The sequence below is a fragment of the Ursus arctos genome, unplaced genomic scaffold, assembly GCF_023065955.2.
Source record: "Ursus arctos isolate Adak ecotype North America unplaced genomic scaffold, UrsArc2.0 scaffold_2, whole genome shotgun sequence".
In the NCBI taxonomy this organism is placed as follows: Eukaryota; Metazoa; Chordata; class Mammalia; order Carnivora; family Ursidae; genus Ursus; species Ursus arctos.
The window spans coordinates 81,029,383-81,056,470 of NW_026622874.1; the positions used below are offsets into that span (position 1 = coordinate 81,029,383).

General features: G+C 39.6%; 1 protein-coding gene across 3 annotated transcripts in view; it reads right to left on the reverse strand.

The window, feature by feature from the left end:
* LOC113270720 (uncharacterized) overlaps nt 1–27,088 on the reverse strand; it is a 157,598-nt gene that overhangs the window by 128,714 nt on the left and 1,796 nt on the right. For all 3 annotated transcript variants that reach the window (XM_057315286.1, XM_057315287.1, XM_057315288.1), the window contains exons 3-11: nt 23,007–23,119; nt 21,274–21,400; nt 20,071–20,167; nt 16,277–16,420; nt 6,481–6,569; nt 5,368–5,483; nt 3,837–3,975; nt 3,598–3,692; nt 2,500–2,602 (exon numbers count right to left, since the gene is read on the reverse strand). In XM_057315286.1, the coding sequence (XP_057171269.1) occupies nt 2,500–2,602; nt 3,598–3,692; nt 3,837–3,975; nt 5,368–5,483; nt 6,481–6,569; nt 16,277–16,420; nt 20,071–20,167; nt 21,274–21,400; nt 23,007–23,119 (1,023 nt within the window). The remainder of the gene's footprint in view (nt 1–2,499; nt 2,603–3,597; nt 3,693–3,836; nt 3,976–5,367; nt 5,484–6,480; nt 6,570–16,276; nt 16,421–20,070; nt 20,168–21,273; nt 21,401–23,006; nt 23,120–27,088) is intronic.

The following is a 27,088-nucleotide window of genomic DNA, read 5'->3' on the forward strand; positions in this document are numbered from 1 at the left end:
TCCCAACCCAGGTCCCTGTTCCCTCTTTTTTTCTATTTTTTGTTTATGTATTTATTTATTTAATTTTAATGTTTTTTAATTATATTATGTTAGTCACCATACAGTACATCCCAGGTTTCTGATGTAAAGTTTGATAATTCATTAGTTGCGTATAACACCCAGTGCACCATGCTATACGTGCCCTCCTTACTACCCATCACCAGTCTATCCAATTCCCCCACCCCCTCCCCTCTGAGGCCCTCAGTTTGTTTCTCAGAGTCCATAGTCTCTCATGCTTCATTCCCCCTTCTGATTACCCCCCATTCTTTATACCTTTCTTCCCTTAGCGATCATCCTAGTTCTTATGTTCCATAGATGAGAGCAATCATATGATAATTGTCTTTCTCTGCTTGACTTATTTCACTTAGCATTGTCTCCTCCAGTGCCGTCCATGTTGCAGTAAGTGTTGAGAACTCGTTCTTTCTGATAGCGGAGTAATATTCCATTGTATATATGGACCACAACTTCTTAATCCAGTCATCTGTTGAAGGGCATCTCGGTTCCTTCCACGATTTAGCTATTGTGGACAATTCTGCTATGAACATTGGGGGGCATATGGCCCTTCTCTTCACTACGTCTGCATCTTTGGGGTAAATACCCAGTAGTGCAATGGCTGGGTCACAGGGTACCTCAATTTTTAACTTTTTAAGGGACTTCCACACTGTTTTCCAGAGTGGCTGTACCAACTTGCATTCCTACCAACAATGTAGGAGGTTTCCCCTTTCTCCACATCCTCTCCACCAATTGTTGTTTCTCGCCTAGTTATTTTTGCCATTCTAACTGGCATAAGGTGGTATCTCAGTGTGGTTTTGATTTGAGTTTCCCTGATGGCTAATGATTTTGAACATTTTTTCATGTGTCTGTTAGCCATTTGTATGTCTTCATTGAAAAAGTGTCTGTTCCTATCTTCTGCCCCTTTTATGATTTGTTTCTCGCATATTCAGTTTGAGAACTTCTTTGTAGATCTTGGATACCAGTCTTTTATCTGTAGCATCATTTGCAAATATATTCTCCCATGCCGTGGGCTGCCTCTTAGTTTTTTTGACTGTCCTTGGCTGTGCAGAAGCTTTTTATCTTGATGAAGTCCCACAAGTTCATTTTATCTTTTGTTTCTCTTGCCTTTGGAGATGTGTCATGAAAAAGGTTGCTTTGGCTGATGTCGTAGAGGTTGCTGCCTATGTTCTCCTCTAGGATTTTGATGGATTCCTGCCTCACATCAAGGTCTTTCATCCGTTTGGAGTTTATTTTTGTGTATGGTGTGAGAGATTGGTCAAGTTTCATTCTTTTGCATGTAGCTGTTCAATTTTCCCAGCACCATTTATTGAAGAGACTGTCTTTTTTCCAATGGATGTTTTTTTATTATTCCATAAAGTGGGAGACCATTTGGGAGTTGCAAAGCAGAGAGTGAGATCCAAACTATTATCATTATTTGTATGTCCCAGAAGACATTTTAGAGTGTCTTTCTACCACTGTGACACAAACAGTATTCTGGATGCTTATGATTCTACATAGACTACCATTTATTTCATAGTGGAGTCATGACAGAACATATCATGCAATGGGACAATCGAATAAGTTAGAATGCATTGTAACAAGGTCTGTAAGAAACTGTCTCCTTCAAGGTTTCCCTTATGTGCTGTTCTAATCTACACCCACTGAACTGCTACTGAAGCAATGGCATGCTCCCCCCACCCCAAAAGAGCAAAAATCTATGTAGATTTTTCATAATTATTATTACAATTATCAGCATACAATGAGCCACACATTATAGTGCTTAATATATTCAAGGTACTGTACTAACCAGCTTTATATGAGATCTCATTTACCCTCACCAATATCCCAGAGACACGTGTTTCCATTTTACACATGTAGAAACTGAAGTTCTTCACAGAGAAATTGACCCAGATTATGTAGCTAAACATAGTAGTAATCTTTTTTTTTCTTTAAGATTTTAAAGTAATCTCTACACCCAACATGGGGCTCAAACTCATAACCCTGAGACCAACAGTCACATGCTCCACTGCCTGAACAAGCCAGGAGCCCCTGTACCATCTTTATTTAAAAACAGATAAGCCTGGACCCCTGGGTGGCTCAGTCAGTTGAACGTCTGCCTTTGGCTTGGGTCATCGTCCTGGGATCGAGTCCTGTATCAGGCTCCTTAGTCGGCAAGGAACCTGCTTCTCCCTCTGCCTGCCGCTCCCCCTGCTTCTGCTCTCTCTGACAGATAAATAAAATCTTTAAAAATAAATAAATAAAATAAAAACAGACAAGGCCAACTTCAGAAACTACATACTTAACTACTACATTATGCTAGTCATATAGGTCTTAATTCCAAATGCTCAGCTTGAATTACACTCTTATTTTTGTAAAGAAAGGTAATAACAGGAAATGGTGTCTGTGACTATCTGTTCCAGTCTCATAATTTTAAGAAAAGCAAACATACAGGTCAAAGATACTAACCTTCCTTGGGCCATACTTAAGGAAATACCGAGCCAATTCAAGGGTTGTTCTAGCATCTTCTGTGGCATCATGACCAAGCCTATCTGGACACTGTATATCCTTCCTGGAAAGCCAAGATAAAACTGACACACTCGACAGCATTTTCAATGATAGGTTCTTTCAACCACCTCTAATATTCTGGTTCCATGTAAAATTTCAGCAATCTGATAATCAGATTTTATCACAATAATCAAAATTCCTTTATTCCTAAGTGCCAGGAGAGTACCCGGAGTGAGAGGCACTGACGATGTACAATGATCAGGAATGGCTTTGTCTACAGCAAGAGTATCATCTGGACAAAAGGCTACCCAGTAAAGGCTCTGGCCACTCCCCAGCCAACCCCTTGCCTCATTCTTTTAGATGTAACCACTATTTAAAGTTACCTTCCAGAAATCTTATATTTCCATGCAAGTGTCTATATGTACTTAAATTTTTTCTTGGTCGTTTTCAAAAACCTTAAAATAGTACATATGTTTGTGTCTATAAATTTATCTAAATCTAATCTATATCATACTGATATCTAGGCATATACAGATCTTGTTCTAAATCTCCATTTTATTCTTAGTACTTTAAGAGGTTTCCTTATTAGCACTTACAGATCCATCACATTCTTTTAAGAATAACAAAGTATTCAATAATACAGATAAATGTAATTTATTTAACCACTCCTATAGAATATTGGCAGTTTTTGGCTGTTTTAAACCATACTATAATGAACATCTTTGTACACATGTGTTTGTACATAATAGGATACATTCAATATAGAAACATTATGTTTTCAAATTTTGGTTAACTTTTCTGGCAGTTCTATCCAGTTCTATCCACCAACCTTCAGATATAAATGTATACCCCTTTCTGGATTCCCATAATTTCTTCATCTCTGAGTCATACTTCTCTGGAATTAGGATCCCAGGATTCATAAGAAATGAAAGGAATCATGTTTACAGACTAAGAGGAAGAACAGAGACCCTGAATTCTGCAATATGCATTAAATAAGAAATTATATGCTAACTTACATGCAACTTGTCAGGACAATATTATAATATGCAAATAACCTACCCCAAAATAGCTTTGGCTAAGAACTTTAGCTTAAATCTTCTGCCCTGCTCTCTGACATAAAGCAATGATGTATCAATAACATATGGATGTATCATCTGAGGAGGAAAGAGAATAGAATGAGTAGCATCCTGTGCTAAAGGAAAAAAACAAATGGGCTGGGGAATAGAAGAACCCAAGACTTTAGATTTGAAATAAATGGAAAAGGCATATATGCTGGAAAAACTAAGTCAGATACTCACTTTCAGTGCTCTGAGATCCAAGTCTAAGGAATGGCCCACTAACACAGCATCAGGAGGAAGCAGTGCTTTTAAATGTCTCTGTACATCTTTGAGTTTGGTTGTCACTGGGTTAAGAATCTTCTTTGTGATTCCTGAAAAGCTTTCAATAAAAAAAGAGAAATGGACAGGTCAGGATATTAATAGGTTTTCCTCCTTGAAAAGTCATTTCAAAAAGAATATTTTAAAAAATTAATATATGCTCAGTGTAAAAAGGTTGAAAAAAAAAAAAAAAAGGTTGAAAATACAGATAAGCAAAGAGGGAATTTAAAATAACCCCAAATCCCATGAATCAGAGATGATCACTTTTTACATTTTAGTAAATATCCTTTCATATTTTTTGATACATATATTCATGTGTGTGTATATACACACACACATATATACATACACATACATATATATATATATATATATATATATATATATATATATATGTATATATATACACACATATTTAAAGATTTATTTGAGAGAGAGAGAAGCAGAGAGAAAGAGAGAAAATCCTCAAGCAGACTCCCCGGTGAGCACGAAGCGTGATGCAAGGCTCGATCCCAGGACCCTGAGATCATGACCTAAGTCGAAATCAAGAGTTGGATGCTTAACCGAATGAGCCACTCAGGTGCCCCCATGTATATATTTTATTTTTATAAAAATGCAATCATAATGCATATTACTTTATAACACGATTTTATCATTTGCCATATATCAAGTTTTCACATCGATAAATTTCAACACATCCTTTTAAATGGTTAGAGTATTCCATTATATAGATTTCACATATTTTAACCAATCCCCTACTTTCAGATGTTTATATTCCCATATTTTTTAAATACTGTGACAAACACGCTATACATACATCTTTGCCACAAATGATTGTTCCCTAAGAATACTGTCTAATTATGTCTGCTAATAAGACAATCTTTATCACTATCATGGCCTCTCTGTGCCTAAGGTAAGCATGAATCCATAGATGCAACTTCAAGAGTAATGTTTTACTAGCTTTTCTTTGCCTAATCACTATAATATGTACATTCTGAAATTACAAGATAATCTTTAAAAAGACAGACTAAAATTTTTGAGCTTCCAATTTCTGTTATGGAAAAACTTTGTTTTGTTTTGATTTTTTGAGGTCAAGGCAGCTTAAGCTCTAAATTTGACTGCCAAATAGTGATTCGCAGATTTTTCCAATGAGGTCTTATCAGAGAGCAAAACTCCACCTGTTTGGAAGTTGCTACATAATGATTACAGCTGGGAGAAGATCTGCTTACTTAAGGTCACAGGAAGACTAGAGAGCAAGAAGGTTTAAGAGCTTTATACACTGACGTTGTGCAATTTCAGTTTTAAAATTTACAGTTGTGCTACCCCAGCCTTGTCTTTGGTAACACAGAAGTAGATTATACCTAAACAAACAGAAACTACAAACTATTCCTGTTATCACATTCCACTCTAGTCTGCCAGGGCTAGGGAGGGCAGAAGGCAAGGTGAAAAATACCTGGTAAGGTAGTCCAGAATCTTGTTGTCAGGTTTAACGAGTTCATCCATAACACAGCAGCCTCCTTCAGCAACCAGTGAGATGCGTGTTAGCTCTCTCCCTTTGGATGTGAGGCACTGAAAGACCAGGCCATAGTCAGACTGCTGAACTGCGGAAGCTCTTGCTTCCTCTCATTATTCACACTATCTCAACCGCCATCAGCTGTAATCTACTGGAGTCCCAGTGACAATGGCAGAGACTTTGCTAACTAGAGAGCCCAGTTTGAATGAAATTAAAGCTAGGCAGACTGCTGAACATTTCATCTAATTGCTCTGAAAAGGATGTGCTCAAGGAAGATGGGTGGAAATAACATCATTCATCATTTTACCATTTATTGTGTATGACATCCCAGTATTAGCTGAGTACCACTAGAAAGTAATTTTTTAATAGTGCACTCCATTATCATCTAATGCAATACTAAGCATTCTACATACAACACCTGATAATAACATGATGAGGTACCTCTATTATTATCCCCACTTCACAGAGGGAGAAGTTGAGAATGAGAGGTTACGGAATTTGTCCAATGTGACAATGCCATTAATAGGCAAGGCCAGGGGATACACAACCTGATGCGAGACTCAAAAACTTTAGTTCTTAGCTACTCATTAAGAAATGAGAGACTGGTACCTGAGTACTGACAGGGGATGCCCTGTCTTCGAAAGGAGACTTACTAATTAGACAAAGTAAAACACAAAGGGAGCTTGAGGGAAATTCTACTTCTAATCTTAAATGTGTGAAACTAAGCCAAACCAATGGTAATTGAGTCAAAGTCTTTAGGGAAACAGTAACAAAACACTTGTTCAAAGGACAGAAGGAGTAAAGTTAGGGTAATTGCCAGAGATTTGGTTAAACATAACAACTAGTTAGAAAACTTATGTGATATCTTTTCTTCATCCTGGAGCATATATCCAAGTTTTCTAAAATGTGAGTAAAAGGGTCTACTTTCAGTTATTTAAACTGAAATACTGGAACTAAATGCACTGGTTCACTGGTGCATTAGACTCAATAAATCATCTTCTACTAGACTCTAGTTTGTAATCCTCCAGTTGAAACATTAAAAGTAGTACTTACTATTTCACAGTCAAGTCCAAAGAGAGGACTGTTGTCTGTTATAGAACCATTACATTTGGTAAGTACAAAGTTTTCACAGTCAGGAAAACCTAGGAGGAAAAGAAAATATCTGCCTTTAAAACTAGAGATGATAAACATCATTCTTAGATTCATTCACCGAGGGAAAACTGAAATACTATATTTGCTAGTCACCTTCTCTGTTAGACACTTGAAATATAAAAATTATATGAGAGACAATGTCAGTCCTCAAGTTTTTCGCTTATGCTCATTTTTATATTATGGGAGAATACTACAGGCTGCCCTTATAGGGGATAATAGGGCCTAGACTTCTTGGCAGTTACCAAGTAACAATTTTTCCTCCATATAAGAAAAGAGATTATAACTAAATTGTAGCTGGGGCGTCTGGGTGGCTCAGTCAGTTAAGCATCCAACCCAATTTTGGCTCAAGTCATGATCTCAGGGTTGTGAGATCGAGCCCTGCATCAGGCTACACGTTCAGTGCTGGATGTAGAGCCTGCTTAAGATTCTCTCTCTCCTCTCCTTCTGTCCCCTCCCGTGTCCACGCACTCTCTCTCTCTCAAAAAAAAACCAAACCAAAACAAAAAACACCTAAATTTTGACTAAATCCCAAGTCACTGGACTAGAGGAGGATGAATAAAGTATGCAAAAACTGCATGTAACATCTTTCTTTCCTAAATAAAGAAAAAATAGGAATGAAATTCCACCACAGTAGAGATCTAAAAGGATTTCACCATAGGCAGAAAGTAACATTCACCACATGCACCCCTGCACCTAACTCTACCCTTAAGACCTCCCTGAGATCTCTGTTCAGAAACATGCCTGCATTTTTCTGGAATCAGAGCCTGAAAATTCCCTACAGGAACCCACTTAAGGTACCGCCTCCGTTGTGTACCCTTAGTCAATAACCAGGCACATTCAGCTCAGAGGTCCCAAAGTGTTTGAACCATTGAAGATTTCCTACCTTCAGACAGAGGCTTAAACAGTAAAAATACCTAGATCTTGTAAGACAAGAAACAAAGTAGAGTTTGAGAAACTTTGACTAGTTTCTATGTCATCGTACCTCAAAATTGCCAACTAATTACAATTAAAAAAATTAAAATATGATCTACACCAAAAAAGAGAGGCATCCCCAAATCTGGGAGACTTTATACTTGCTGCCCTTATCTATATGATTAGTAGCAATAATAACAAAAAATAACTTTTAAAAATCACTATGTGCCACCCACCATGCTAAGCACTTTTGTATACATTAACTCATTTAATCCCCATGGCAATCCATGATATCTGAGCTATTTGTATACATTAACTCATTTAATCCCCATGGCAATCCATGATATCTGAGCTATTAACTCCATTTTACAGATAGCATATGAAAAGATGTTCAACATCATCAGCCATCAGAGAAACAGAAATCAAAATCATGAGCTACTGCTTCACACCACTATAATGGATGTAACAAAAAGACAGAATAAATAGTTGTTAAGAGGGGCGTCTGGGTGGCGCAGTCGTTGAGCGTCTGCCTTCGGCTCAGGGCGTGATTCCGGAGTTCTGGGATCGAGCCCCGCATCAGGCTCCTCTGCTGGGAGCCTGCTTCTTCCTCTCCCACTCCCCCTGCTTGTGTTCCCTCTCTCACTGGCTGTCTCTGTCAAATAAATAAATAAAATCTTTTAAAAAATAAATAAATAAATAAATAAATAAATAAATAGTTGTTAAGAATGTGCACAAACCGAAACCCTTATTATTGCTGGAGGGAATGTAAAGTGGTGCAGCTGCTCTGGAAAAAGTCTGATAGTTCTTTAAAAGACTAAACAATTACCATATGACCCAGCAATTCTACTCCCAGGTATATACTTCCCCAAAATGAAAACACATGTCCACACAAAAACTCGTACCTGAATGTTCATAGCAGTATTATCCATAATAGCCAAAATGTGGAAACAATCTAAAAGTCCATCAACTAATGAATGCACAAAATGTTATATATCCATATATAGAATATCATCTGAATGAAAATAAAGGTGACAGACAGCAGCTACACTTAATGAGCACAGCATAATTACAGAGCTGTCAAATCACTATGCTGTACACCTGAAACTAATGTAACATTGTATGTCAAGTACTATACTTCAATAAAAATAATTGCTTGTTAAATCTTAAAAAAATGAAAGTATAAGGCTTTAATAAGTAGGACAAACTGAAAGAAGAAAGATACGAGTTTTCATATATGGATGGGGCCACATATATTATTTTCAAACTAAATTTTATACACACACACACCACACATATATGTTTTTAATACTTACTTATTTAAGTAACCTCTACACCCAATGTGGGGCTCGAACTCACAACCCTGAGATCATGAGTCTCATGCTTCTGACTGAGCCGGTCAGACACCGCCTAAAACTAAATTATATTTAATCTTATTAAAATTAAATTTAAAATAAAAGGAAATTAAAAAAAAAGAATGAAGTACTGATACATGCTACAACATGGATGAAACTTGAAAACTTTATGTTAAGTGAAAAAAGCCAGCTACAAAAGACCAGCTATGGTTTAATTCCATTTATATGAAATACCTATAATAAGTAAATCCACAGACAGAAACTAGTGATTGCCTAGGGGGTATGGATGTTGTGTGAAAAATAACAGTACAGGGTTTCTTTTGTGGTGATGAAAGTATCCTAAAATTGATTATGGTGATGGTTGCAAAATTCTATAAATACGCTAAGAACTATTGAATTGTATTATGTTAAATGGGTGAATTATATGGTATGTAAATTATGTATCTCAATAGAGTGGGGTTTTTTTATTTTATATATATATTTTTTTACTCTTTTTCCAGCATCCCCTTTATTTTTTTTTTATTTTATTTTTTTTAATAATGATTTTTTATTATATTATGTTAGTCACCATACAGTACATCCCCGGTTTTCGATGTAAGGCTCGATGATTCATTAGTTGTGTATAACACCCAGTGCACCATGCAATATGTGCCCTCCTTACTACCCATCACCGGTCTATCCCATTCCCCCACCCCCCTCCCCTCTGTAGCCCTCAGTTAGTTTCTCATAGTCCATAGTCTCTCATGTTTCATTCCCCCTTCTGATTACCCCCCCTTTCTTTATCCCTTTCTTCCCCTACTGATCATTCTAGTTCTTATGTTCCATAGATGAGAGAAATCATATGATAGTTGTCTTTCTCTGCTTGACTTATTTCACTAAGCATTATCTCCTCCAGTGCCGTCCATGTTGTAGCAAATGTTGAGAACTCGTTCTTTCTGATTGCTGAGTAATATTCCATTGTATATATGGACCACAACTTCTTAATCCAGTCATCTGTTGCAGGGCATCTCGGCTCCTTCCACGATTTAGCTATTGTGGACATTGCTGCTATGAACATTGGGGTGCATATGGCCCTTCTCTTCACTACGTCTGTATCTTTGGGGTAAACACCCAGTAGTGTAATGGCTGGATCATAGGGTAGCTCAATTTTTAACTTTTTAAGGGACCTCCACACTGTTTTCGGGAGTGGCTGTACCAACTTGCATTCCCACCAACAATGTAGGAGGGATCCCCTTTCTCCACATCCTCTCCAACAATTGTTGTTTCTTGCCTTGTCTATTTTTGCCATTCTAACTGGCGTAAGGTGGTATCTCAGTGTGGTTTTGATTTGAATTTCCTTGATGGCTAATGATTTTGAACATTTTTTCATGTGTCTGTTAGCCATTTGTATGTCTTCATTGGAAAAGTGTCTGTTCATATCTTCTGCCCATTTTTTGATTTATTTGTTTCTCGTGTATTGAGTTTGAGAAGTTCTTTGTAGATCTTGGATACCAGTCCTTTATCTGTAGTGTCATTTGCAAATATCTTCTCCCATTCCGTGGGCTGCCTCTTAGTTTTTCTGACTGTTTCCTTGGCTGTGCAGAAACTTTTAATCTTGATGAAGTCCCATAAATTCATTTTATCTTTTGTTTCTCTTGCCTTTGGGGATGTATCATGAAAAAGGTTGCTTTGGCCGATGTCGTAGAGGTTGCTGCCTATGTTCTCTAGAATTTTGATGGATTCCTGTCTCACATCGAGGTCTTTCATCCATTTGGAGGTTATTTTTGTGTATGGTGTGAGATAGTGGTCAAGTTTCATTCTTTTGCATGAAGCTGTCCAATTTTCCCAGCACCATTTATTGAAGAGACTGTCTTTTTCCCACCGGATGTTTTTTCCTGCTTTATCAAATATTAGTTGCCCAAAGAGCTGAGGGTCCATTTCTGGGTTCTCTATTCTGTTCCATTGGTCTATGTGTCTGTTTTTGTGCCAGTACCATGCTGTCTTTGTGATTACAGCTTTGTAGTACAGCTCGAAATCCGGCATTGTGATGCCCCCAGCTTTGTTTTTCAACAGTTCCTTGGAGATTCAGGGTCTTTTCTGGTTCCATACAAATTTAAGGACTATTTGTTCCAGTTCTTTGAAAAATGTCCTTGGTATTTTGATCGGGATAGCATTGAAAGTGTAGATTGCTCTGGGTAGCATGGACATTTTAACTATGTTAATTCTTCCGATCCATGAGCATGGAATATCTTTCCATCTTTTTATGTCTTCCTCAATGTCTTTTAAGAGTGATTTATAGTTTCTAGAATAAAGGTCCTTTACGTCTCTGGTTAAGTTAATTCCAAGGTAACGTATGGGTTTTGGTGCTATTGTAAATGGGATGGATTCCCTAATTTCTCTTTCTTCGTTCTCGTTATTCGTGTACAGAAATGCAACTGATTTCTGAGCATTGATTTTGTATCCCGCCACGTTACTGAATTGCTCTATAACTTCTAATAGTTTGGGAGTGGCTTCTTTTGGGTTTTCCATATAGAGTATCATGTCATCTGCGAAGAGAGACATTTTGACTTCTTCTTTGCTGATTTGAATACCTTTCATCCCTTTTTTGTGTCTGATTGCTGTTGCAAGGACTTCTAGTACTATGTTGAATAATAGTGGCGAGAGTGGGCATCCTTGTCGTGTTCCTGATCTTAAGGGAAAGGCTTCCAGCTTTTCCCCATTGAGAATAATATTTGCAGTAGGCTTTTCATAGATGGCTTTTATGAGATTGAGAAATGTACCTTCTATTCCTACACTCTGAAGGGTTTTAATCAGGAAAGGATGCTGTATTTTGTCAAATGCTTTTTTGGCATCGATTGAGAGGATCATATGGTTCTTGAGTCTTTTCTTGTTGATATGATGTATCACGCTGATTGATTTGCGAATATTGAACCACGCTTGCATCCCAGGTATGAATCCCACTTGATCGTGGTGGATAATCCTTTTAATGAACTGTTGGATTCTATTAGCAAGTATCTTGTTGAGGATTTTGGCGTCCATATTCATTAGGGAAATCGGTCTGTAATTCTCCTTTTTGAGGGGGTCTTTGCCTGGTTTGGGGATCAAGGTAATATTGGCCTCATAGAATGAGTTTGGTAGCTTTCCTTCTGTTTCTATTTTTTGAAATAGCTTTAGGAGAATAGGTATTATTTCTTCTTTGAATGTTTGGTAGAATTCCCCAGGAAAACCGTCCGGGCCTGGAGTTTTGTTATTTGGAAGGTTGTTTATCACTGACTCAATTTCTTCATAATTAATTGGCCTGTTCAAGAAATCAATTTCTTCCTGTTTCAATCTTGGTAGTTTATAGGTTTCCAGGAAGGATTCCATCTCTTCCAGATTGCTTAGTTTATTGGCATATAGCTGTTGATAAAAATTTCTAATAATCCTTCCAATTTCAATGGTGTTCGTCGTGACCTCTCCTTTTTCATTCATAATTTTAATAATCTGGGTCCTTTCTCTTTTCTTTTGGATAAGTCTTGCCAGTGGTCTGTCAATTTTATTGATTCTCTCCAAGAACCAGCTTCTAGTCCTGTTGATCTGCTCTACTGTACTTCTGGTTTCTGCTTGATTGATTTCAGCTTTAATTTTGGTCAACTGCTTCCTCGTGCGTGGATTAGGCCTGTCCCTCTGTTGCTGTTCCAGCTTCTTGAGGTGAGAATATAAAAACTGCATTTTAGATTTTTCTATTCTTTTGAGTGAGGCTTGGATGGCTATGTATTTCCCCCTTAGGACCGCCTTTGCAGTATCCCATAGGTTTTGGACTGTTGTATTTTCATTCTCATTGGTCTCCATAAATTGTTTAATTTGATTTTTGATTTCCTGGTTTATCGAGTCATTCCTGAGCAGGATGGTTCTTAGTCTCCAAGTGTTTGAGTTTCTTCCAAATTTTTCCTTGTGGTTGAGTTCCAATTTCAGAGCGTTGTGGTCTGAGAATATGCAGGGGATAATTTCAATCTTTTGGTATCGGCTGAGACCTGTTTTGTGTCCCAGGACATGGTCTATTCTTGAAAATGTTCCATGGGCATTAGAATAGAATGAGTATTCTTTGGTTCTGGGGTGTGGTGTTCTATATATATCTAAGAGGTCCAACTCGTCGAGTATGGCATTCAAAGCCTTTGATTCTTTGCTTAGTTTTTGCCAGGGTGTTCTGTCTATTTCTGATAGTGGAGTGTTGAGGTCCCCTACTATTAATGTATTTTTATCTATATGTCTCTTTATTCTGGTTAAGAGCTGGCTTGTGTATCTTGCTGCTCCCCTGTTGGGGGCATATATATTTATAATTGTCATATCCACTTGTTGAATACTTCCTTTAAGAATAATATAGTGCCCTTCTGCATCTCTAACTATAGTCTGTAGTTTAAAATCCAGTTCATCTGATATGAGAATTGCTACCCCAGCTTTCTTTTGAGGTCCATTTGCGTGAAAGATGGTACTCCATCCCCTTACTCTCAGTCTGAATGCATCTTTGGGTTCGAAATGAGTCTCTTGTAGACAGCAAATGGATGGGTCATTTCTTTTTATCCAATCTGCAACCCTGTGGCGTTTGAAGCCAGAATTTAAACCATTAATGTTAAGACTGAGTACTGAGAAATATGCTTTTAATTCTGCCATGTTGTCAGTAAAGTCTTTGTTTGTATTGGCTGTGACTTTCTGTTTTGTATCACTCTTGGGGCCTTTTTACTTTTATAGAACCCCCGTAATACCTCCTGTAGGGCTGGTTTCGTGGTTACAAAATTGGCTAGTGACTGTCGATTCTGAAATGTCTTTATTTCTCCATCAATTCTGAATGACAGCCTTGCTGGATAAAGGATCCTTGGCTGCATGTTTTTCTCTGAAAGAGCTTTAAAAATGCTCCCCCAACCCTTTCTCTCATTCCAGGTCTGTGTAGACAGGTCTGACGTAATTCTGATGCCTTTGCCTTGGTACGTGAGAAATTTCTTTGCCCTGGCCGCTTTCAATACTGTATCCTTGGATCTCATATTTGTGAATTGCACTATGACGTGACGTGGTGTAGGTCTGTCATGGTTGAGCTTGGGAGGGGTCCTTTCTGCCTCTTGGACACGAATTTTTGTTTCCCTTGCTAGATTAGGGAAGTTTTCAGCTACAATTTGTTCAAATATCTCTTCTAGACCTCTGTTTTTCTCCACCCCCTCGGGTATGCCGACGATTCTAACATTGGATCGTTTCGTTGAGTCAGTAATCTCCCGTAGTCAACATTCGTGGGCGTGGATTTTTTTAAGACCATCTTCTATTTTTATTTTTTCCTCTATTAACCCATCCTCCAATTCACTAACCCTTTCCTCTGCTTCCATGACCCTGGCCGTCAGAGCCTCTAGTTTTGCCTGCATTTGGCTCATAGAATTTTTAATTTCTGTCAAATTCGCTCTCATTTCCGCCCTTAGGGATTCTATATTCTCAGTAACATTTTCCTGAATACTTTTTTCAAGTCTACTCATTATCTTGACCATTGTTACTCTGAATTCCATTTCTGATAATTTGGTTACATCCATATCCGTTACTTCTGTGGCAGAGGCCACTGACTCACTGTCTTTTCTTTGCTGGGGGGGGGGGCTTCTCCTTCTTGTCATTCTAATGAGGGGAGGTTGCGGGGTTGTCCAGAGCCCAAAATTATTGACTGGGTCCCAGGCCGTGCCCCTTGTTTTATAGGGATCTTAGAGATGTGGGCTTCTTCTTTAAAGATTTTATTTATTTACTTATCTGAGAGAGGGAGACAGACAGCAAGAACGGAACAGAAGCAGGGGAGTGAGAGAGGAAGAAGCAGGCTCCCAGCGGAGGAGCCTGATGAGGGACTCCTTTCCGGAACGCTGGGATCACGCCCTAAGCCGGAGACAGGCGCTCAATGACTGCGCCACCCAGGCGCCTTGGGTTGTGGGCTTCTTGATTTTTCAGCCTGCCTTCTGGGGGAGGGGCCTGCCGCGCGGATACTCAGGCAACCCTGTTTGGTTAGAGTCTCCGTGTCCCCTGCGAGGGAGGATGGGGATGGGCACTCTCTGAGCCGGTATTTCCAGGCTTTTGTTCTCTGGCGGCTTTCCCTGGCGGCCGCCTATGCCTCTTCTGAGGGTCAGAGCAGCAGAGGCTGCATTGTCACAGGACAGAGGGATTGCGGCCCGTTCTCCACTGATGTTCTGGCCACTTTAACTCTATTACTGTTGGTGCTGCTCAACCCTGCAGCGTCCCGGGATGTGCGCACCAACTCGGCGTCCCTGCCCTCACTTCCAGGGCCGGCGTGTCTCTGTCCTTTGTGTTTCTAATGCCGCCAGCCACCGGCTGCCCCGCACGCTCCCGGGTCTCCCGGTCTCAGTCTATGCCCGGTGAGCACACCCCGATTCCGGAGTTTCCGGAGAAGCCTGGTGGCGCGCGCACCCGGTTCAGGGTCTCAGTCTGCTGTTTCGCGGGTGCCGACCGCGAGTCCGCCTGCTCCCCCGTGCAGGTGGCCCGCCACCGCCCCACGCACGCTCCAGGAGCTCTTGGTCTCAGTCTGGATCCCGTGAGCACACCGGGATTCCGGTGTTCCGGGACATGCCTGGTGGCTCGCGTTCACGGCTCACCGCTCTCAGTCCGCTCTCTCGCGGGTGCCCTCTGTGAGTCCGCCCGCTCCCCAGTGCAGGTGGCTGCCGCTTCCCGGAGCCCAAACGCGGCGGCTCCCTCCCCCTTCCGTTTATCTTCCGATATCTGTGCACGGTTTACAGCTCCCCTCTTCGTACCTCAATACTCAGCGCTGGAGATGTTCATTTGTAGAGATCCAGATGCATCATCTTGCGTCTCAGGCTGATTCCGTGGTTATTTAGGCTGGTCTGGTACCTATCCAGCTCGACTCGGGACCGGCTGAAAAAGAGGTCCCCTACTCCTCTGCCATCTTAACTCTCTCCAGCATCCCCTTTAGCATAAATCTAGAGTGGTTTTTTTTTTAAAGAAATTTAACATTATTGCTATGATTAAGAGGTAATAAAGAAAATAAGCTGAAATTACAGCATTTCTATTAAATTCTTGTTACATAACTGACCAAGGCTCTGAGCCTAGACTTGATCTATTCATTGAAGAAAAAGAAGATGGGGTATGGCAGGGTAAGAGGAAGACTGGAAGTACTAGAGAAGTGTTAAAGACATACTGACTTCCTTCTAATAGAGTAAGGAGGAAAGAAAGAAAACTGAAAAAGGAATAACTTTCTCACAGAATATTTCAATGATATTTAAGGTCATGTTTATGCACTACCTGAAATCATCACTTTACCAATCACGGTACACATCTACTCTTACAGTGTTTCCTTATTAATAGAAGATGGACTAAGTCATTTGGAAAGCAGCCAAAAAAATGAACTTTCAACAGTAATAGTTTTGAAAAAACTGTTAAATATTCTTACATTGTTACCAACCTCAGATTAAATATAAACCAACCTTGTAATGGAAAGTGAAATGTTTTCATTTCCTCCCTTGTGAGAAGGCATCTGGTTAAGCCCACTTTCTTAGAGCCATACTTTTGAATGATAGGGTCATTCTGCAGGTTAATGCTGACTTTTGAACTGGCAGAAGGTAAAGACCCTGAAACAAAAAGAACAATTAAACGTATGTCAGAATGTGTGTTTAAGAAAGGACACCTGGGGGGTGCCTGGGTGGCACAGCGGTTAAGCGTCTGCCTTCGGCTCAGGGCGTGATCCCGGCGTTATGGGATCGAGCCCCACATCAGGCTCCTCCACTAGGAGCCTGCTTCTTCCTCTCCCACTCCCCCTGCTTGTGTTCCCTCTCTCGCTGGCTGTCTCTATCTCTGTCAAATAAATAAATAAAATCTTAAAAAAAAAAAAAAAAAGAAAGGACACCTGGGTGGCTCAGTCGGTTAAGTATCTGACTTGATTTTGGCTCAATTCGTTATCTCAGAGTCATGGGATCTAGCCCCACATTGGGTTCTGCACTCAGCACAGAGCCTGCTTATCCCTCTCCCTCTGCTCCTCCACACTCCCCTTGCCCACCACCAAGTTGTGCTCTCTGTCTCTACCTCTTAAAATAAAATCTTAAAAAAAAAAAAAAAAGAAAATATTTGTGTTTAACCTAAACCTCAAAGGACATGTTTCTAAACCTTGTGTCAGGTAAACACAGTGAAGATCAAAAGATGTATAAGCCCCAGCCCCAACTTTAAGAAGCCTGTATTGTAATATAATTAGAGGAACACAAAGAGAATTTAAGTCTCAAATGGGTTATAATAATAAAAGCTATAAAAGAAAGGAAGAAGAATACACTGGCTGGGGTGGTAAGAGATGGTTCAACAGAGGAAAAGATTAGCTGAGTCTAAAAAGCAGAAATTAGAAAGTTTGTGTCTTAGACCTGCCCATCACAGTGCCTGCCACTCCTAACAGCCCATTCTAGCTCAGTCTATTCCACCCCTAGCCACTTGCTCAACCATCAGCCTATTCTTTAAGCAGGAGTGGTCACCAATTGGTTTGAGAGTGGGAAGTGGCTTAAGAGAGACACATCTACAGGTGCCTGGGTGGTTGTCGGTTGAGCATCCGACTCTTATTTTGGCTCAGGTCATGATCTCAGGGTCCTGGGATCGAGCCCTGTGTTGGGCTCTGTGCTCAGCATGGAGTCTCTTTGTCCCTCTCCCTCTGCTTCTACCCCCGACTCATGCTCTTTCTTTTCTCTAAATAAATAAAATCTTTGAGAAAAAAAAGAGACCCATCTATAAGTAGACAAATAAGTTGATATTCCTAGCCAAGACATGCTCAAAAGGGACAATGGCAATTAGTTAAGCTGATCAGATTGCTTGCTTCCAAAATCAAACTAGGAAATACAGAGGACTGACAAGTTAGAAGAGAACAGAAAGCAGAGAAGATGCCATGAAAGGGTACTTAGACTCCTGATGGCTTTCTAGTCTACATGCATCCTTTAAATAATATCCCTCTCGCTTAAGATGGCCTGAATGAGTATCTGGTCCTTGCAACTAAAGAAGTCAAAATACTGTAAGTAGAAAAGAGGGGATTCCAGGTAAGACAGAAATGTACAAAGCAAACTTGGTATGGTAGTGACTAGACCAACTGAGAAAAAAAAAAAAAAAGGTCTGTGTAGGAGAGCAGTGTAGGAAACAAGGTTGAGGAGTATAAAAATGAATTATAGACCACTACAAATGCTAGACTCAAGAGTTTGGACTTTAGTACATTATTCAATAAATAATGGAGAGCAACAGAAAGTTCCTAAGATGGGAAATGGCATAACCAAACAGTATTTAAGAAAGATCAACCTCAGAGATAATGTGGAAAATGGAGGAGAGAAATGAGAAAAGGTTTTGCAGAAATTCTGGACCAAAAAAGATAACAAAAAAAAAAAAAAAGAAAGAAAGAAAAAAAAAGATTAGAGTCTGAATCAAGATGGTGGAAAGAATGGAGGAAAAGGAATATATTAAACAGTCTGTAAGAAAAACTGATAGAACACAGTGATGGAATAATTCAATTCAGACAACAAATATTTACTAAGTACTTATTATATGCCTGGCATTGTTCTAGCCACTAGAGATTCCTCAATGAACAAAGTCAACAAAATTCTCCATTGGGAGAATGAAATTCTAGTTGGGAAGATGAACAATAAACAAATATATGCCAGGTAAGGATAAGGACCGTGGAGAAAATCAAAGGAGGGAAAAGAGGAGAGGGTGTACTGGGGAAAGAGAAGGGTTACTGTCATCTATTTTACAATCAGGGAAGATCTCTCTGATGAAGTGACATATGAATAGTTACTCATAGGAGCAAAGGGAAGGAGCTATCCAGATTGGGTACAGGGAGCCAAAAGGAAAGTAATTCTAAAATTAAAGATTGTTGTCTTAAAGAAAAATGATACCAACAGAAAAGGCGATTTGAAGATGGGAGCCTGTACATTATTTAAGGATGAGAAAAATGCTTTTAGCTATGTTATGATTGAGGGGACAGGGGAATATCCAAGTGGCACCATCCAGCAGGCAGCTGAAAATGCAAGCCTGGAATCTGGGACATCAGACCTAGAAATAAAGATACAGGAGTTAACCAAAGAAGAGCGATAAGTCAACTTGGAGAGACAGATAAATATTTCTAAAGTTTGCTTTGGGACTCTGATATTTAGGATGGGAAACAAAGGAAATCCTAAGAGGATAGAGAACTAGCCATAATCTTCTGACTCCTCAAAGTCTACAGAATAAAATCCAAGGTTCTTAGCATGACATTTACAGCCTACAGGACAAAGCTTTACCCTACCTCTTGGCCTCGTCTCTCACCACTACCATCCTCCCCCAATTATCCCCAACAATCGATATTCTTTAGCCATATCAAATTTCTTTTTTCTGATGATTTCTTTTGCAAAGCTATGTCTTACATGAGCTCTGAATCTAGTAATGACTACTCTGTTATTTACTTAAAGATGTTTAAAATACAGTGGAGGTCAAATCAAACACAGAGGCAGGTCAGATACAGGTATCTATTAGGAGAGGGGAACAATGGAAAGGAAGGAAGTCAGGTGTCTTTGAGACAGGAAAATAGGAAGCACAGTCCTAGAGGAGATAGGAAGGAATCACTGGCTATTCCTCACCACTTTTTCATGTCTCCTCAGTTTAACTATTCAATTATTTCTGAACACACACAAAAAAGCATCACTGAACAGTACTTAGCTTACTATGTCCAATGAACTCTAGTAAGTTCTTTTCTATTCCATCACTTACCTGCTTCCTCCTACAAAAACAGAAGGTTCAGTACAACTTACTCCTGGACACAACCCAACATTTGAAAAACACTGCCATCGTGGGTATTTCTCTTTTAGATGGCCAGCATCTAAACCTCCTACCTATTCCCCACTGTGAGTATTATTAAGGGTGTCCTTTACATTAGTCAAAGGCAAGATCTTCCTTCCCATCTGTACACTCGTGGGTACGAAGACCTACTGACAGTTTCAAAATTATTCACAGTAATTTGTAAGAGTCCAATGTTGAGTGATACGCAGGGACAGCCTTTGCTATTTCACCTAGCAAGATGGTTTCTGGGGCATGAATATGGGCTCCTGCTATCTATTCTCCCTAGGTACTTACCCATTTTTTCTTTAAAAACATATTGCTTTTCTGTTTAAGGCTGTAGAATTGACCTTAGTTGTTTGAAAGAATAAACTTGACCGATAAACCCACTTATAAACATATCCATGTCTTTTAGAATGAGCAAATCATCAAACTAGAGTCACAGCCATACCTTCCACCATCTTGGATAGATCCCCTGTTGTTTGTTTCTTTTGCAGTCCAATAATATCAGCTAGAAAATTAGATGATGGAGGTGGCAAGCGGAATTTCTGAAAATACATACCAAGTTTTTATAAAAATGTTTGAAAGCAATTAAAATATTGTAAAAGACTTGCACTTTTATTGTCAGCTCAGCTATGAGCTGTCAGCTATGAAAGGTCTGGACCTTAATTGTTTGTATTGCAAAATGAGGACTGTTTCCTTAATGTGTAAAAGTGACTAGGTAATTAAAAAAAAAAAAGTGACTAAGTAAGTGAAGCCACCTTTATCCCACCCCAGATATTTTCTTTGGCTCTGATTACACTTTGGAAACAAAGACAAACATTACAAAAATGTGTAACTCAGAAAAGGAAAGTTCTTTATATTTTTCAAAGCACTTCTGTATCTATTACTTTAGTGGACAGCTTGCCAGGTAGTTAGGCTAGATGACACAGCAAAGCTGAAATGTTGAGAGCTCCAGCCTTAGGCTCACCTGTGCTGAAATTCCAGCTCCACCACTTACTAGCTGTAACTTGGACAAGTTACTCACAGTTTCCTTATGTACAGAAGATATTTATATCTCTCACAGAACTGTGAGAATTAAGGATGATGCATGCATAATGATTGATGTAGGTCCTAGCACATATGTAGCCTTTGATAAATGAAAGCAAAAAAGAAAATGGAGACCCAAGGAAATTAGGACTCACCAACTCAAATCCCTCCGTGGTAAATGGATGAAACAGTCCAATAGACTGGAAGTGGCTATGGGAAGGAAAATGGGGAGCACATGCCTCTTCTAAAGATGACAACTGCTATTCAGCTCCAGATACTGTTCTAAGAATGTCCAATCTTGTGATGTTGTCAAGAGACCAAAAAACACAGACTTACATAAAGTGTATAATTTCTGAAAACATCATAACCCGAATAAAATAGGAAATATCAGCCTGGGAACTACATACAGATTGTAATCTGGTAATAAATATTTTGCCCAAATATCAAAGAAAATCAGAGGCAAACCTAATCTCAACAAGAGATCTCTGAATCTTAATCTTTCTTGCTTTCTACAACCTCTACTGCTTGTTCAGTCAGGGTGCCAAAGAGCATAGTTTGAGACAAGCACTAGTCTCTGGATGAGAGGACTCAACTCAGGCCCTAAAACAAAGTTTTCTTAACTTACGTGTCTAAATGCTTTTCGGAGAAATCCAAACTCCAAATAGAACCTGTAAAAGTGTAGCTGGCTCATTCCCTGCAGTACAAAAACCACCACGTTGTTCAGGTGATTTTGGTGAAAAAGCTGGCACCAGCTGTTGAAAAATCAAACCAATACAGCTAAAAGTGATACCATCAAGTCAGTTATAGACATACAAAAGGGAAGTGTGGGGAGAAAAGCAGTTTACCATTACTCAATGAAAACCTGGCAAAGAATGGCTATTACCGTACAGAATTCAAATAAAGATCTCTTGAGATAATTGTTTATTGCATTCAAATCAAGTAGGATACCAAGGGAAACACAATGTATTCAAATCCACAATCCTATTATGATTTGTTTTAAATTGGAAATAAACCCATTTTACAAAGGCATATCCTCAAGATCCCAAGCTGCTGAGTCCTTCCTAAGCTAGTAATCATGTGACTGGCTTTAAGAAAGCCAGTTTGGGATAAATTGACAGACTACTAGCAATATTTGTTAATGTGGAAGATGGCTTTTGAGGTATCTAGCCAATCTCCCTCAGATACGTCTGAAAAACTGAAAAGTTTTGAAAATTTTTTTGTTGGTCCATATACAAAAGCAATTTTCATTAGACATTTAACAATGGCATTGAAGATATCAGAACAGTAAAATTCTCTTTGTCCCTTAACGTAAAAGGAACAAAAAAGATTAACTGGGATTCTTAACACACGATCATGTTATTTCAGTTGGGTCTCCACTAGGGGTTACAAACCAAAATACCTTTAAGTGGTGTTGGGAAAGGTCATTGAAAAGACATGACTGCCAGCTAACCTGTCAGCTGGACCCTGGCACCTGCAGGCTCCTCACCCCCTTCTCCTCTGTCCTTGGAATGTGGGTTCTGCTTGTCTTTCCTGATCCCAGAGGCTGCTCCAAAGACAAAGCCTTGAGACGGTGATGCGGTGTTGAAAACACCTGCATGGTTCATATGACTGAACCCAGTTAAGGCCTCTATATAAACTTTTTTAAGATTTGGCAGGCATGTGTAGGGATCCATTTGTCTTCCTCCTGCCCGAGACAAGCCTTGTAGGCAAGTTCCCTTTGCTGCCACGTACCAACCTGGAGCAGCCTACCTCTTTCTTCAGTCTCTCCCTGACCTCCAAGTAAGTGGGGCAGGTTTCACTTTATACCCAGGAAGCTCCCAAGAGGGTTGCAAACCATAGAGCAGCCAGAGAGATAATGTAAATAAGGGAAGCAGGCCTTATTTACCAGTAGGTGCTACACTAGAGTGTATCTGCCACATCGATAAGAGGCAGGCTCCTATTCAGCTTTGACAAAATGTTGCCACAGGGACAAGTGCCAGATCTTAGAGTTTTTCAAAGAAATAAAGTATCTGGATTTTAATAAAGGAATTCCTAAATTAAATGTTGGCAACTCCTGTAAAGAAAAAAATTTAGGGGGCACTGGGGTGGCTAGGATGGTTAGGCGTCTGACTCTCGTCTGACTCTTGCTTTCGGCTCAGGTCATGATCTCAGAGTCGTGAGACAGGTCCCACTTGGAGCCTGCTTGGGATTTTCTCTCTCCCTCCCCCTCTGCCCCTCCCCCACCATTAAAAAAAGAGAAAGAAAAAATTTAGGACACTCTCTACGGCAAACAAATAATGTCAATTAAGGAATATATGGCTCTCTAGACACCAATTTGAAAACTCTGGTCTATACCCACTATTTAAGTTCATCTTATACCTGGGTTTAGGAACACTGGATTTGCCCAGAACTGCATACTTCAGCAATTCACATAACTGGTCATGGGTTACTTCACAGTTTTCAGCAAATAAAATGGCAGATAAGCGGGCTTTCTGCAAAGATATAAATAAAGGCATTAAAAATTAAGACTACTGGGGCACCAGGGTGGCTCAGTTGGTTAAGCAGCCAACTCTTGATTTTAACTCAGGTCATGATCTCAGGGCCTTGGGATTGAGCCCCTGAGTAAGGATCCCTACTCAGCAGGGAGTCTGCTCCTCTCCCTCCTCCTCTCTCCCTCTCCCGTGCGCTCTCTCTCTCTCTCTCTCTCCAATAAATAAATCTTAAAAAAAAAAAAAAATAGAACTGGGGGTGCCTGGGTGCTCAGTCAGCTAAGCATCTGCCTTCAGCTCAGGTCATGATCTCTGGGTCTTGGGATCAAGACCCAGGTCAGGCTTCCTGCTCAGCAGGGAGTTTGCTTCTCTCTCTCTTCCTCTGCCCTTCCCACCGCTCATTCTCTCTCTCTCTCAGACAGATAAATAAAATCTAAAAAAAAAAAAATTAGGACCATTGAGAACAGTAATAAAGCAAAACAAATTATATGCAAATATAAGGAGGAATCTAATTAATTGGAAATGATAAAACAACCTGTGATACGACATTATTAATTCAATATTTAATAAACGTTGATACAGAACCTTACTACAGATACTTGGTTACTTGCTAGGGATAATGGAATGAATTAAACATGATTCATGCTCTCAAGTTCTAAGTACTAAGAGAAAGTTCTAAGTACTAAGTACTAAGAGAAAACAAATGCAGAAATAGGTCATTCCAATACAACGTGGGTAAGTGCTATTATAAAGGTGTAGGAACAAAGGGGCTAACTGCCTTGGGGGTTAGAGAGTTTGGGGGATAGCTTCACTGATACTGAAAATACTGGGGCTGTCCTGAGAATAATTTGTCAGTCAGATGGGGGGAAACATCGTGTCTAAACACTTAGTTTTGTTTGGCTGGAACCAAGTTGACATGTTGCAGAGTAGTGGAGATTTGAGAGTAGAGAAAAGAGTGAGTCAGGTCATAGATCAATGTGGTCTAAGCTAAGGAGTCTGACATTATTCTGGGGAAACAGGGAGCTCAGAAAAGTTTCTCCCTCCTAAAAAAGCTCTAATTCTTCATCTCTATATGAGACTGCCCCAAAGGATTAGAGTATACATTCTGTTTGGTAACCAACTCTGCAACCCTCACTCCCCCCACCGCCGCCCAAATCAGTATCTTTTCACATCAGTTAAATGTAACAAACACCAATTTTAATAGTCCATTCTCTAAATTTATCTCAACACTTACTATGTATATGAAAAAAAGTCCCTATTGATGACACTTTAAAAAAATATATAAATAATATCATGAGCATCCTTTCAAACATCCCTGTGTACCAGAATAAATTCTCCAGATAAGGTCCTGGTCAAAATAAGCACCTACAGTTGACCCTTGAACAACACAGGTTTAAACTGTGCAGATCCACTTATATGTGGTTCATTTCTGTTAAATATAGTATAGTATCATGAATGTATTCTCTTCTTTATGCTTTTCTTAGTAACGTTTTCTCTGGCTTACTTTATTCTAAGAATACGATATATAATACATGTAATTTACAAAGTATGCATTAACCATCTATGTTATCAATAATGTCTCTGGTCAACTGGTTACCAATATTACTGGTAAGGTTTCTAGGCTCTAAGTAGTTAAGTTTTTGGGGAGTGAAAAGTTATACATGGATTTTGGACCACACAGGGCATGCAGATGGTGGTTTGGCACCCCAATCCCCCATGTTGTTCAAAGGTCAATTATTTAATTCTGACAAGTACTATTAATTCCTGAAAGAATACACCAATTTATATTTACCAATCAAAAATATGAGATTGATGGGGCGCCTGGATGGCTCAGTCAGTTAAGTGACTGCCTTCACCTTGGGTCATGATCTCAGGGTCCTGGGATCGAGCCCCATGTTGGGGGTCCCTACTCAGCAGGGAGCCTGCTTCTCCCTCTCCTTCTCCCTGACGCTCCCCCTGCTTCTGCTCTGTCAAATAGATAAAATCTCAAAAAAAAAAAAAAAAAAAAGAGATTGATAAGGTGAGACTGAGTGAGGTAGGTAGGGTCTATGTGGCAGTGAGTAATGGTTGCCAAGCATGGGAGGTCAGAGCTTCAGTAGGGGAAGGAGGGCATGGTAATTGGCGGGGGGGGAGAACTTGAGTAGGGGGAGTAGGGATTGGTATAGGGGAGAGAGCTAGGATTAAGGGTAGGAACCCAGGGCACACATGCAGAAGGATGGCTCACTGTGGGGTGTCAAAGCCTGAGTGGTAGAAGGCATCCATGCAGCGGGAAGTGGAGAGCAGTGAGGGCTGGTATCAGATATCAGAAAGTATTCAAGGTTTTAAGGACAGCATCAATACTGAGGGACAACAGTGGCCTGTCACAAGATTCAGAGTCTGAGCAGGGTAAGTGTGTCCATGTATGAAGGATGAGGATAGTAGACTGTCACACAGGAGGGTGGCCTGGTACATGGTGCAGGGTGACAGAGCCCAAGCAAGGTGAAGACAGTGTGGGAGTGTGGGGCGGTGGCAGCATGGGGAACTGGTCAAATATACCGAAGATAATGACAAATCAGGTTTCTCACTGGAGAGAGAAGGAAATTATAACCATGAAGAGAGAAAACCAGAATGAACCTTGTGGAAATAGACTGCAAGCAGAGATTTTAGAATGTATGGATAGAAAAATATTTAAATGTAAATATGTATGTGTGTGTATATGGGTGTACAGATAAACACATATTTCCTAGCTCTTTTTTGGGAGTACTGACATCCCAATAGCACTGAGTACTTCTAGTACCCAGAACCTTGAGTTTCTAAATGTCATTCTCTACTAAAAGAACCAAGCAACCCAGAAAAAATTACTGATTCCAGGGCTAGGGCAGGAAAAGCACAGATGAGCCTGGAACATCTTTTTGTGCCAAAAAAGTAAGGAAATGCTCAAAGAATTATGAGGTCATGTTGAAAGAACACAGAAGCTAGCTTAATGTTCAAATATAGGATGTTTTGAGCATCAAAATAAATATAGTAATGGATTATAACCCATTGAATGAAATAGGCAATGAGTTCATACTAATAAAAAAATGAATTACAAGTTTAACAAGGAAGCATCTCTCCACAAAATTAGAGAAAAAGAAAACAAGAATGGGACAAATCAAAATCATGTACAACCTAACAAAATACAAGAGAAAAGAGTGTCACTTCTGTGATAGTCCTGCCAAACATGTATAGCCCAAAACTAATCAATGAGGAAACAGACAAACCTAACTTGAGAGACATTGTACAAAATAACTGATTTGGGATTCTTTAAGAGTAGTAAGGCCAAAGATGTTAAGGAAAAAACCAAAGAATTGTATGGATTGAAGGAGATACGACAACTAAATGTAACACATAGTTCTAGACTGGCTCTTACTGCTAAAAAGGATATTACTGGAACAACTGAAGAACTTGAATGGGGTGAAGATAAGATGGCAGCAATATATCCATGTTATTTTTTAATTTTGATGGTTGCATATGTAGGTTATGTAGGACTGTTTACAGGAAATACATATTTTAGTAATATGGGTGGGTGGTCATGGAGCATTGTTAGCAATCACTTTCAAATGCTGTCTGGGGTCGTTTTGGGTACTGTTCTTGCAACTTTTCTGTAAGTTTGAGATTGTTTCAAAATAAAAGAGAGATTATCTATTTCCTTATACTTTTCACCATATTAACCTTTAAAAAGTTGTTTTGCCAATTTGATAGGCAAAAAAAGAATCCCTTTTAAATAAAAAATGTTTTCATAGCACTATTTTCCATTTTACACCCTACAGGTATCCCCTGCTTCCTGAAAGCTTGTGTTCTGCCACTTCCCTTTTAGGACGGACCTATTAGCACTGTACCTGTTTTCACTTTTATCTTCAGCATTTGTTTCACAACAAGCCAGTTATAAAGGCAGCACACCCCAAGCAGAGTGGTACAGCGAAGCTCCTTTCCCAAGAACTACACTTAGCACGA